The sequence below is a fragment of the Xenopus laevis genome, chromosome 6S (genome assembly GCF_017654675.1).
Source record: "Xenopus laevis strain J_2021 chromosome 6S, Xenopus_laevis_v10.1, whole genome shotgun sequence".
NCBI classification, from domain to species: domain Eukaryota; kingdom Metazoa; phylum Chordata; class Amphibia; order Anura; family Pipidae; genus Xenopus; species Xenopus laevis.
This window is the reverse complement of record NC_054382.1, coordinates 22,721,677-22,735,025: the sequence shown is the minus strand read 5'-3', so window position 1 is coordinate 22,735,025 and position 13,349 is coordinate 22,721,677. Positions and strand designations below refer to the sequence as shown.

The window sequence follows — 13,349 nt, the reverse complement described above, 5'->3', positions numbered from 1 at the left end:
AACTTGCCTAGTATTATGCTACACACTCTGTGATTCCAGACTCGCTTTGCTTAAATGCCACTTCATTGTTATACACTGTGTGCATTGTTCTTGTTATATACAAAGATACAGATATGAGTTTAAAATAAGTTAACTGTCACATTCACATTTAGCCTCCTAGGAATATAATAGTGGTGCTTTATCTATATTGGCTAGCCTTAAGTGTAAAAAAAATATAATATTCACACACATACACGTGTGTGTGTGTATGTATATATAATACACAAAAGCCATGAATATCTTGTAAATTATATTCTTATAAACGGTGAGTTCTGATGTCATCAGTTATAAACCGTGAGTTCTGATGTCATTTCTGTCACATGACTCACTGAAATTTGTGTATTATAATAAATAAAGTACCCCCGGTTGTAAAATATGAGGATATTAGAAGTTACCTCGGAGTTCCATGACCTGTATAAAAACACTCGGCCTTCGGCCTCGTGTTTTTATATGGTCATGAAACTCCTCGGTAACTTATAATATCCTTATATTTTACAAGAGGGGGTACTTTATTCACTATATCAACTCGTGTATATACTGATATAAGCCAACGCAGTGTATGTAAACATAGTTTCAGGCTATTTCACAGACAGGATTGCTTTGGACACCTGCCCAGAAAAGAGATAAATTGCATATGCATATCACACTCTGGATTCATTGATTGGTTGCCATTCAAATTTTGCTCTTTCTCTTTTCCTTTCTCAGGTTGGCTCCTACTTGAAATCACCAAAGTTTCCTATCTGGGTAATTGGAAGTGAAACTCACCTCACAGTGTTTTTTACCAAGGTAACTGCCTACTTTATAGTGTTTAAAGTGCACCTGTTGCCATAAAATAATTTCCCCCACCAAAGGTGCACGCTTGTTGGGGGGAAAAGTAGTTTGTTTCTTTAATTGGCCTCTGCCAGCACTTTGACACCTGTACACGGTGCGAGCGGCCATGTTGTGTAGTGTGCATGCACATAATGTGTCTGATGTAGGCACCTCATTATTTGACATCACATGCATGTGCATAATGAGCGACTTGAGGCACTCGTTTATTATGTGCATGTGTTCCCCAACATGGCCACTAGCACACAAAAAAAAACGACTGTTTACCCCAACCAGAGTGCAGGCTCTATTAGCCTGCACCTTTTGTTGGGGGAAACGATTTTATTTTAACAGGTGTCCTTTAAAGGGGATGTTAACCTTAGGCTATATCCTACATTTGAATAGCCCCTGTAGAAAAAACATTTTTGCAAATCATATTTATTATTTGTTCCGTTTTGAAGCTACAGACCTGATAAGCCACGGATCAGCCCAGCTCTGTGCTCTCTGTAGGGATTTCCCAGCCCGGGACTTGCCAGGCAGCCAAACCAAAAAAAAAAAAAGAATCACACTGAACTGGCCCTTTGCATGCTTTTTCTCCTTTCTCATTTGCACATCTTTGATGGGATTGGCTGGAAAAATTTAGCCAATAGAATTAGTGAAATGCAAATGATATACAGCTTCCTGTATGGGCAGAATGGACTTCCGGTGAGAGGCAGCAAAGAGCAGAGGAGAGATACTTTTAGTAGCAGCGTTTCACAGCTTGTATGGTCTGCAGCTTCAAAAATATCCATTTAAAATAATAAAGGTAAATTACAAAAAATGTTTCTCTGGCTGGAGCTATTCAAATTTAGACTTTATGTTCTGAAGATGAACCACCCCTTTAAGTGATGAAATACTTATTTTCTGACATATTCCAAAGAATTCTTATTGAAATGAATGTTGAAGTCATCTCTGTAATATACAGTAATCCATTTAATGGGGGAAAGTTAGTTTTACTTGGATTTTGTTAGAGTACTGCGCATGGGAGACCACACTCATCAGACATGATACAAATATAGGATTTGGGAGGCATTGACTGACAATTACCTTAAACATTTCAAACACAATGTGTTTTTAACCTAAGGCCCATTCTACAGGGAATGTATTAAGAGGTGGGCGCCATGGGCATCACTGCTGATAAAGGGACATGCCTGCCAATCCGCCCACCAAATGTAAAAGAAGCTCATTTTTTTTGTATTTTAAAAAAAAAACAATACAGGTATGGGATCAGTTATCTGGAAACCCATTATCCAGAAAGTTTTGAATTACAGAATGACCATCTCCCATAGACTCCATTTTATCCAAGTAATCCAAATTTCTTTAAAATGATTTTCTTTTTCTCTGTAATAAAACGTACATTGCACTTGATCCTAACTAAAATATAATTAAAGGGATACTGTCATGGGAAAAAAAATTTTTTTCAAAATGAATCAGTTAATAGTGCTGCACCAGCAGAATTCTGCACTGAAATCCATTTCTCAAAAGAGCAAACAGATTTTTTTATATTGACATTGGGCTAGACATATTGTCAATTTCCCAGCTGCCCAAGTCATGTGACTTGTGCTCTGATAAACTTCAATCACTCTTTACTGCTGTACTGCAAGTTGGAGTGATATCACCCCCTCCCTTTTCCCCCCAGCAGCCAAACAAAAGAACAATGGGAAGGTAACCAGATAGCAGCTCCCTAACTCAAGATAACAGCTGCCTGGTAAGAACAGCACTTAATAGTAAAAACCCATGTCTCACTGAGACACATTCAGTTACATTGAGAAGGAAAAACAGCAGCCTGCCAGAAAGCATTTCTCTCCTAAAACAATCTGTTTGCTCTTTTGAGAAATGGATTTCAGTGCAGAATTCTGCTGGGGTAGCACTATTAACTGATGCGTTTTGAAAAACATGTTTTCCGATGACAGGATCCCTTTAATCCTTATTGGAAGCAAAACCAGTCTATTGGATTTATTTAATGTTTAAAGGTCTTTCTAGTAGACTTAACGTATGAAGATCCAAATTACAGAAAAATCAATAAAACCCCGAAAACCCAAGCATTCTGTATAACCGGTCCCACACCTGTACAACCATCCAGGTGGGAACCCTGATGATAAGGAATAAGACAGTTTACGCCCAGACAGCAGTAAAATGATCTGAAACTGATAGCAGTCAGTGACACCTTCACGGGAACTTTCAATACAAAGTTAAATGCAATTTTACTTTTTGTTTTTTCTGTTCTACAATATTGAAATCAGAAGAGGTAATTTAAAGAATCTGATGCTTTTGTGCACATGAAGATGGCTTAATTCCCTCCATCATTCCACAGAGGGCCTCGATTCCTAACAGTCTGTAAGAGAATGCCACATTGGTATGGAAGAGTGTTTAGCAATTGTGGATATTGCTCCAACAACATGCCATATAATACCAGTGGTGTTCTCTAACTATTAGGATATCCCGATGTTCTTCCTGCAGTTAGTCTTTAATGGCACTGGATGATAAAAGGCCGTCATGCCCCTTTCACCTCATAATCCTGTCATAAGTTGCTGAACCATGTAATCACTCCTGTGTAGTTTACTAGAGCTCTGGGAACTATAGACACAATACAGATGTGGACTCCACAAGACAAACTGCTGCTGGAAATCCAACATTTTCCTTTCCATCTCCTTCTGTGTGAATCAGTATCGGTACTCTTTGGGCTTGTTAAGAACAGCTGCCTCCAACTGTGTTTTTATATGTCGTCTCAACCTTTTTTACTCTCGTGTTTCATTAGGGAATGCTGCCTTCTTTATGGGTTTTGCATTTGTATATATCTGTAGATTTATCTTTTTAGCTTGTTTTTTATTTTTTAAATGCTGATGTCCTCCCTACTGCCGACAGCAGATGCTCAACTGTAACTTCTTGCATTTCTTTGGAAGCTAATTGCTAAGTAAAAATATATATAAGTATAAGGGAAGTGCTACTGGCATATCCAAATGGGTCAGTGCACATTCCCTGGGCCCCTGTCTAAGTAATTCAGTAGATATGCAAATGCATGTGTTAACAAAGACAGTGGTTTTTAGTTGCAAAGTTATGATCATAAAGTTGAAAAGCCACCATACCACGTCAAGGTAAACCCCATATGGCGGTCCCTAACTTGTTTACCTACCAGTCATAGTATTGAGGATCCTGTGTCTCTCTGCATAATAGCAATAGTAAAGTAAAAAGTAAAAGTCTGCTGAACCTTGGTTTCTGGAGGGCTAAATCCTCCCCCGCTGCTGAATTGCAGCTTTTAAGAGAGAGTGATTTTTGACAAAAATGTATAAATATGGTGCAGTTAAAAGCATAGGGCCACTATTAATTAATAGGGGTGGGTATGGGGGGTGCTACAAGCCACAAGAAGCTTAGCCAAAGCTACAGGCTGTAAAAGCAAATACACAAGGGGGGTTGTGGGAGCACCCGCATTGCTAAGTAAAAATATATATAAGTATAAGGGAAGTGCTACTGGCATATCCAAATGGGTCAGTGCACATTCCCTGGGCCCCTGTCTAAGTAATTCAGTAGATATGCAAATGCATGTGTTAACAAAGACAGGGGTTTTTAGTTGCAAAGTTATGATCATCAAGTTGAAAAGCCACCATACCACGTCAAGGTAAACCCCATATGGCGGTCCCTAACTTGTTTGCAGCCTTCCTGACATGCAAGTTTTTTTTTGGTGAAAAAGTTGATTCAAATTTCCGGTCAATTCCATTCATCCGAGTTAAAAATTTTTTTTTTTTTTTAATAAATTTCGATTGGTCGAATTTAAGGGGAGTTAAGGGGAGTTTTTAAAAACTAACACAAATTTTAAATTCGACCCTTGATAAATGTGCCTCTCACTGTTTTTCATTGAGCTAGCACAAGTGAATCCATTTACATGAAGTAGTGATGTGCACATTGAGTTTTTGTTTTTTTTTATATTTATAGCATTTATGGAGGTTTTTTTTTTTGGAGGTATGTAGTATTAAGAAGACATGGCCACTGCTAGTATAATTTGGCAAATAAAATTGAATATTTGCGTTACTGCTGCCAGCATGACTTTCTAGCTCCTTTGAGGCTTATATACTGTACAAAGGGAAATGAGGCAGATATGCTGAATTTCCAGTAGAAGCTGTATCTGTTTAATGGATCTTATTGGCATGCAATCATTCCATGAGATATCTTCAGAGACCTAAGTGAGTTTGACTTTTTGGCAGCAGAATTCATATGTCATGACACTGTCATGTGATCTTCTAAACCATTAAATGCAGGACAATAGCTTCTATGTTTAAATAAAAGGCTTGAATCTAAAAAGCTGATTTACTTCTCGGCCAGTTCCATTTGGTGTTAATTAATTTTTACTGAATTTAAACGGTGTGTAAAAAAAACTTCTCCCCCCCCCCTTTACTCTTTAAATTCTCAACCAAATACTGTACAGGTAATCAGAATCTCTGTTTAAAAGTAGGTCTCTGGTGTTCACACACTTTGTTCTACACAAAACTTGTATCTTAATTTATTGGTTCATCGTTTAGGGGAAACGCATATGAGACACACTGACCACATTGGCATTTTGATTTGCCTTGGTTTAGCAAGCAGTGAGAATATAGTATATCTGTGTCCTGATAAAAGTGCTAATTCTGAGCCGAGTCCTAAATTGAATTCACAGATATAGGAACTATTATCCGGAATGCTTGGTATGTGGAATTTTCCAGATTAGTGCTATTTATGTAATTTAGATCTCAATATCTTAAGTCTCCTATCATATACATTTAAACCGCAAATAAACGCAATATGATTGTTTTGCCACCAATTTGGATTGATTCAACTTAGTTGTGATCACATACAAACTATTGCTTTATTATTCCAGAGAAAAAGGATATCTAGAATTCTTTATAAAAAAATAAATAAAATAAAGAATAAAGCACTTAAATCAATAAAGAGCTCTGTGGGATATGGCCTTCCCATAATTCTGAGCTTTCTGGATAACGCTATACCTGTATTATGTCAGAGTGATTAAATATTCCCTGCATTTTTTTCGTAATTATGCACAACAAAAGATGTACAAAGGTAAGTCCTGCTTAAGTGGCATACGACTACCCTGGATGAAAAGGCCAAAAAAGAAAATTAGGTTTGAAGTGTTAAAAAAAAATAGTTTAGTGAAAGCAGATGTGTTACAATTCTGTTTTAAAAGCAGCTGTCTCTTTTATCTAATTTTAGTGCTATGTTAAACTGCAGATGCTACCGAAATCCTCTATTTTTATTGTGACATTTATCATTTTAATGATGGTAGGTGTGAGAGAGAAAATATGTAATTAATTCAGATAATTGCTGTAATTATTGACTAATGATGCATATGAATAAGTACAGCATAAAATCTGTCTGTTATGTAAAGGCTAAAAAATGATTGTTATATATGCTAAAAGTCAAGGTTAAGATTGCTACTTGTGCATTATAATGAAATAATGAGTCTTTTCATTGAAAGAGGATAACCACACTCAATTCCCTGTATGGCAGATGCCACAAATTGGAAGGTTCTCCTAAAGTTGTAGCTGGGATTGATCAAATGGTGAACATTATAACTATATTAATATATAGACTAATAGATGAGGGAGGGAAACGGGCATGACATCTGACTTGAACGTTTGAAGAATGTCAAGTATTTGTGTAAAGCCCTTGAGACTATTGGCAGTATATTGGATTTCTGTTACTGTGTTATAACCAGTGCACCTCTAATCTACTATCTGTTAAAGCAGGGGTCCCCAACCTTTTTTAGCTGTGAGCCACATTCAAATGTAAGAAAAGTTGCAGAGCAACAAAAGCATGCAAAAAGTTCCTGTGGATGGCAATTATTGGCTTTAATTTGCTACTGGTAGCCCCTATGTGGACTTGCAGCCTACAAGAGGCTCTGTTTGGCAGTACACCTGGTTTTCATGAAACCAAAGCTTGCCTTTCATCCATTGATTCAAAAATAAGCACCTGCACCGGCCACTGGGAGCAACATCCAAGGGGGTTGGAGGGCAACATGTTGCTCACGAGCCACTGGTTGGGGACCACTGAGTTAAAGAATAGTGAGTTTCAGTGTGCATAGTAGCTTAATGGGTACATTTTATCTTTAAAATGGCATAGAGTTTATACTGGGGTCTTCTGCATATGACTGACATATAAGAGTTGTAAGTTGATTAAAACATGGAAATATGTTGATATTTCAACTTGATAAATATTGTGTAGGAATAGCTTGACAGATTACCATCTGAGAGTAAGAGAGAAAAACTTGGGATACTGGCAAAAGTGACGAGGATAGACCTAATATTATCTACAATAGGGTATAACCCTATTTATCTACAATAGGGTATAACCCATTTCTAGCAGTGGGGTTTTCAGTTTGTGTCGTGTTTACTCATGGCCGGATTTACATAGTGGGCGCCCCTAGGCCCACTACTGTTCGTCGCCCCTGTCCCATCCAGGGGGACAGGAGCAATGGGGATTGGCACACAGGAAATGTAAAAAATTATTGCATCTCCAGCACATCCCCAGTGTTTTTGAACCAATCTGGGTGTGGTTGGGCAGCATGCCGCCCACCTAAACTCCTGCCGCCCTAGGCCCGGGCCTAGGTGGACTTTCCACAAATCCAGGCCTGTGTTTACTATTTCCAAAGCTAAAAGTAGTGGTGTCACAAGACTTTGTTGAAGAATGGGTTTAGATGTAGATTTGATCTACTTTCAGATCAAAAGCAACCTGTTTTTGCGGTCAGGTCTTTTCCAGTGTTTAATTGGAGTTTTATCCCAATTCATTTATAGCAAATTACAATGTTATTGAGGATGATTCAATGAAAAAGAATCTTAAGCACTACATCTGTCTATAGCATCATGTTTCATTCTTCACAGGTATAATGGCTAATGTCTTGTAAAAGGCGTCTTTTGAAGTTGGTGGGAAATGATGAGTTTTACAGCCTTGCATTGTCCCAGTTCACATAGAACGGTATTGTTTAATTTTGTTAGGTGGGCACCTTTGGCCTTGGACAGCAAGTTTTACTTTCAGTAAAGGACACGTGAAGAAGTACATTAAAGACTTTTACAAGCCGTATGAAAAGAATGTGCCTGCTCGAGTAGAAAAGGAAAGCATTACTTGTCTGAGATAAACTGATAACTTGCACAGTGCGGTAGTGTCAGTTACACAGAGCCAACGGGTACCCAAAGAACAGAAAGGTTTTGTTCTTTTGTGTCCTCTGTAAAGAAACATCAGAGGTCAGGTAAACACTGCACCTGCCATTTGTTCATAGAAAGAATGAAAGTGTTATTTAATACAACTGTTCCAACTTAGAAAATGAGTTGAAAAACCCAACAACTACTTTAAAATGTTTCTTAGAATGTTTTATGCTTCTTTAATTTGCAAAGCAAAACCTTTTTGGTTCAATAGAAGCGTTGGTGTTGAGTTGGGTAAGAAAATACGTGATTTTAAGGCTTTCAAGTTAGCTGGTACAGCCGAAAAACATTTATAAGGTACAAGGAGGCCAATAAATCATGCAAAGAAGCTATAAGGCAAGCTAAAATTGCTATAGAAAAGGATATTGCAGCAAGCAGTAAAAAAAATCAAAAATTATTTTTTAAATATGTTAATAGTAAAAAAATGAAGCAGGAAGGGGTTGATGTAAACAAAATAAAAGCGCAGATTCTGAACTCATATTTTTCATCTGTCTACACAAATGAGGAACCAGTAAGTGAAGGTTTCCTTCTTAACAGTCCCAATTCTAGTAATACAACTAATGATGCATGGTTCACACATGAAGAAATTCAAAAGAGACTAGAACATGTTAAGATTAACAAAGGTCCAGGGCCAGATGGTATTCATCCCAGGGTAATTAGCGAGCTTAGCTCTGTGATTGCCAAACCACTTTACTTAATTTTTCAGGATTCATTGAGATCTGGCATAGTGCCGAGAGACTGGCGAATTGCTAATGTGGTGCCTCTATTCAAAAAAGGATCCCGTTCTCAGCCTCAAAACTATAGGCCAGTTAGTCTGACGTCGGTGGTAGGAAAGCTTTTCGAAGGGTTAATAATGGATAAGATACTGGACTTCATAGCAAATCATAATACTATGGGTTTGTGCCAGCATGGTTTTATGCGTAATAGATCTTGCCAGACTAACTTAATTTCTTTTTATGAGAATGTAAGTAGAGACCTCGATTCTGGGATGGCAGTGGATGTGATTTACTTAGATTTTGCTAAAGCATTTGATACAGTGCCACACAAAAGGTTACTGGTTAAATTAAGGAATGTTGGCCTGGAACATAGTATTTGTACCTGGATAGAGAACTGGCTAAAAGATAGACTACAAAGAGTGGTGGTAAATGGAACAATTTCTAATTGGACCAGTGTTGTTAGTGGAGTACCGCAGGGCTCTGTACTAGGTCCCTTGCTTTTCAACTTGTTTATTAATGACCTGGAGGTGGGCATTGAAAGTACTGTTTCTATTTTTGCAGATGATACTAAATTGTGCAGAACTATAGGTTCCATGCAGGATGCTGCCACTTTGCAGAGTGATTTGTCTAAACTGGAAAACTGGGCAGCAAACTGGAAAATGAGGTTCAATGTTGATAAATGCAAGGTTATGCACTTTGGCAAAAATAATATAAATGCAAGTTATACACTAAATGGCAGTGTGTTGGGAGTTTGTTTAAATGAGAAGGATCTAGGGGTCTTTGTAGATAACACGTTGTCTAATTCTGGGCAGTGTCATTCTGTGGCTACTAAAGCAAATAAAGTTCTGTCTTGCATAAAAAAGGGCATTAACTCAAGGGATGAAAACATAATTATGCCTCTTTATAGGTCCCTGTTGAGGCCTCATCTGGAGTATGCAGTTCAGTTTTGGACTCCAGTCCTTAAGAGGGATATAAATGAGCTGGAGAGAGAGTGCAGAGACGTGCAACTAAATTGGTTAGCGGGACGGAAGACTGAAATTATGAGGGTAGACTGTCAAGGTTGGGGTTGTTTTCTCTGGAAAAAAGGCGCTTGCGAGGGGATGATTGTACATTAGAGGACATTATAGACAAATGGCAGGGGACCTTTTTACCCATAAAGAGGGTCAACGTACCAGAGGCCACCCCTTTAGACTAGAAGAAAAGAACTTTCATTCGAAGCAACGTAGGGGGTTCTTCACAGTCAGGACAGTGAGGTTGTGGAATGCACTGCCGGGTGATGTTGTGATGGCTGATTCAGTTAATGCCATTAAGAATGGCTTGGATGATTTTTTGGATAGACAATATCAAAGGCTATTGTGATACTAAGCTCTATAGTTAGTATAGGTATGGGTAGATAGAATTTAATTAAAAGTAGGGAGGGGTGTATGGATGGATGCTGGGTTTTCATTTGGAGGGGTTGAACTTGATGGACTTTGTCTTTTTTCAACCCAATTTAACTATGTAACTACTATGTAACTAAGTGCCTGTGACACATGCAGCCAATATTTAGGAAAGAGCAGAAATTTTACAATTTAGACATTCCATTCCCTCATTATTTACTAGCCGGCAGCTTCAAAGCACACAAACTAATAACATTTCTTTTGTGGAAAACATTAGTGTGTTTTATTGACGACCCTGGCCAAATGTAAGTTGTGGCCTACATTTATTGATATATGGCAAGACATTTTGAGAAATAAAAGCAAACTAATATCTAGGTACAGGTCAATATACACTATATTCAACCAGTGTAGCTCTGTCTTCTGTAGCTTGCTCTAGTGAAGCGCAAATTATGCATTAAGTACTGGTCCATGGTCTGTCAGTTGGGAATAGCATAGCCCCCAGACGTCACTTCTAATATACTGGTTATGTCAAAATAGATAATGTTTTCATCTCTGGCCCATGACCATTTAGAAATATGAACATCAAGTGTTGGTATTTTTGTTAGGCTCACAGTGATGGTCACAAAAGTTTTATTGAATTATCACTTTTCTCAATGCAGGTTGATATGTAGTCAAACCCGTTCATCACTGCTGAGCACCAACAACCATCTGAATCATTACTCTCTGATACACATAACATACAGGAATTGACAATTTTTTCCAGTGTGGAAAAAAAAATTTAAATCTAAAATGATTGGTTATGCTTTACCGAGCAGTAACTACAACTACCACTCAATAAAAATTGGTGATCTTGTATAAGTCACCTCCTGACTTTGTATAAATTGAGGTTGTTTTGAGGAAGTATTGAGAGACAGACAACACCAAGTCTGGTGTTAATAATACAGATTAGAATCCAAAAATACATTAATTGTATCTATATACATTTTTATCTTCATGATTACAGTATCCATTGCAGCATTTGTTTGATGGCTACTAAATCATTATGAATGTAACAGTGTAGGACTTGGGAACATGCTTGATATGATACATGAACAAAATGATTACATTTTAACAAAAGAATGCCGGGAAGGTTTTAAAACATGTGATCAAATTCGAATGGCAGGGAAAAAATGCCTGGAAAATGTTAGGAATCCCAATCCAGCCTTCAAAAAATATCTCCTGTTCTTTTCTGCAGTATGTTGCCACCGCAGACATTGCATTTGCTTGTAAACTTCTGGGACAAGTGACTCACCTGTCTGAGCAAAATATTCCTATTTTATTTTCCCTAATTCTCAAAAAGTTTTGTAGCATTCATTTGACTTGCAACAGCCCTGTTATAAAAAAAAAACTCTATTTGCGACATGATTCCGTTGTTCCTAATCCCCCTTTGGGGTATATTTATCAAAGGGTGAAGTTTGAGATTGCCACAGTCCTCTAGAGTGAAATTGTGCCACTCTCCATTCATTTCTGTGGGATTTTGAAAGGTGTATTTATCAAAGGATGAACTTTCACTTTCACCCATTGATAAATACTCTTTAAAAAAAAATCCCATATAAATGAATGGAGAGTGGTGCAATTTCACTCTAGAGGGCTGTGGTGATCTTTAACTACACTCTTTGATAAATATACCCCTAAAGGTGGCCATAAATGGAGAGATCCGCTCGTTTGGCGATGATCCTAACTAATGGTAAAGGGCGGTCGGATCGCGGGACCGCATCAACGAACAGATGTGGCCGCGATCCGACGGAATTTTTAGTCCCATCCGATCGAGATCTCGATTGGGGAAGCCTGTCGGGGGGGGCCCGGTCTCGGAGGGACTCGGTCTGTCGGCAGCTTTTATCGGCCCATGTATGGCCACCTTTAGACTTTAACTTGGTCCTTATTCAACTCTTATGTCCCCATATTCTCTTCCACATCTTTCACTTCCATCTTAATCTTTCCCATTCTTGCACATATTGAAATAGTTTCAAATGGGTTTTTTTGCCTTCCTCTGGATCATCTACCAGTTAGGCAGGTTATATATGGATTTAAAAGGATGAACTTGATGGGCGTGTGTCTTTTTACAACCTAATTTACTATGTTACTTAACAGAGCAAAATATAAAATTGTAATTAAAGTAAAATTACTACTGGTTTTTATAAGTACAATCAAACCAAAAAAGAAGTCCACTGAGAAGCACTCTATATAATCAAACCCCTCCCATCCCCCAGATTCAGACTGTTCGGTTTTATGATCTGGAACAGCTTATTATAGAGATGGTTTCTCAATTAACTGATGATTTGTTTTGATTGTGCTTGTGATATGTTTGCATATCTGAATTTGCACATAGACAAGACCTATGCAAGAAGCCAACGAGCTAACGAGTTGTTTAGGCTCTGTATCTGTTTTTGATTGTAAGAATCAAACTTCAGGAATGTTTTCACTGGAACTCACTAGCAGCATGATATTGTGCCTCCAAGGGTAAACATAAAAGTCCTAAAATAACTGATAATCTCTGCAGAGAGCATTTTTTAATGTGTTAAACAATGTGTGTTTATAGACCACGACCATGAATTTGCCTATGTTTTCCTTTCTTTTGGATGAATTAGTATTGTCTTTTAGACAGTTCATGCTTATTCATGGATGAAGACAAAACTTATGCTAAACTGGTGTTAATTCCTTGTAAGGAAATGTCATTGTTTTGTTGTAAAATAGTCCAGGCTAAAGAATTGGTTTGCTTTTACATTTTGGCAGAAAATGTGGAATTTTATTTGGACAGACAAAGTACATTTTGTAACTGGATATGTAACTTGAAATTGTTTGGCATTATTTGAGAAGTTGTTACATGCGCAAGATTCATAGATGAAACCCAGTATCCTAATTTTAATCGTTGTCCAATTGCTCTAAGAAAAAATGGCACAAACACCCTTTTTACATTCCTATTCAAGAACAATTGCTTCCTTAACTTAAAATAATTACAAAACAATGGAGATCAGGTAAATACTGACAATGAGCGTGCTGAGGACACAGTGGAAGGCAAACCCTGAACCGTGATTGTATTGTGCAATGTGTTTGCAAAACATTCATAAGGATAGATAATTAAAGGTCATGTATTTTTTTTAATCAGTTTTTATTTTTGCATTTTAATGTTAACAGTGGTACAGAGC

General features: G+C 37.7%; 1 protein-coding gene across 4 annotated transcripts in view; it reads left to right on the top strand.

Moving 5' to 3' along the window:
* mindy3.S (MINDY lysine 48 deubiquitinase 3 S homeolog) overlaps nucleotides 1-13,349 on the top strand; it is a 54,502-nt gene that overhangs the window by 20,743 nt on the left and 20,410 nt on the right. For all 4 annotated transcript variants that reach the window (XM_018269149.2, XM_018269151.2, XM_018269152.2 and 1 more), the window contains exon 11: nucleotides 745-825. In XM_018269149.2, coding sequence (XP_018124638.1) covers nucleotides 745-825 — 81 coding nt within the window. The remainder of the gene's footprint in view (nucleotides 1-744; nucleotides 826-13,349) is intronic.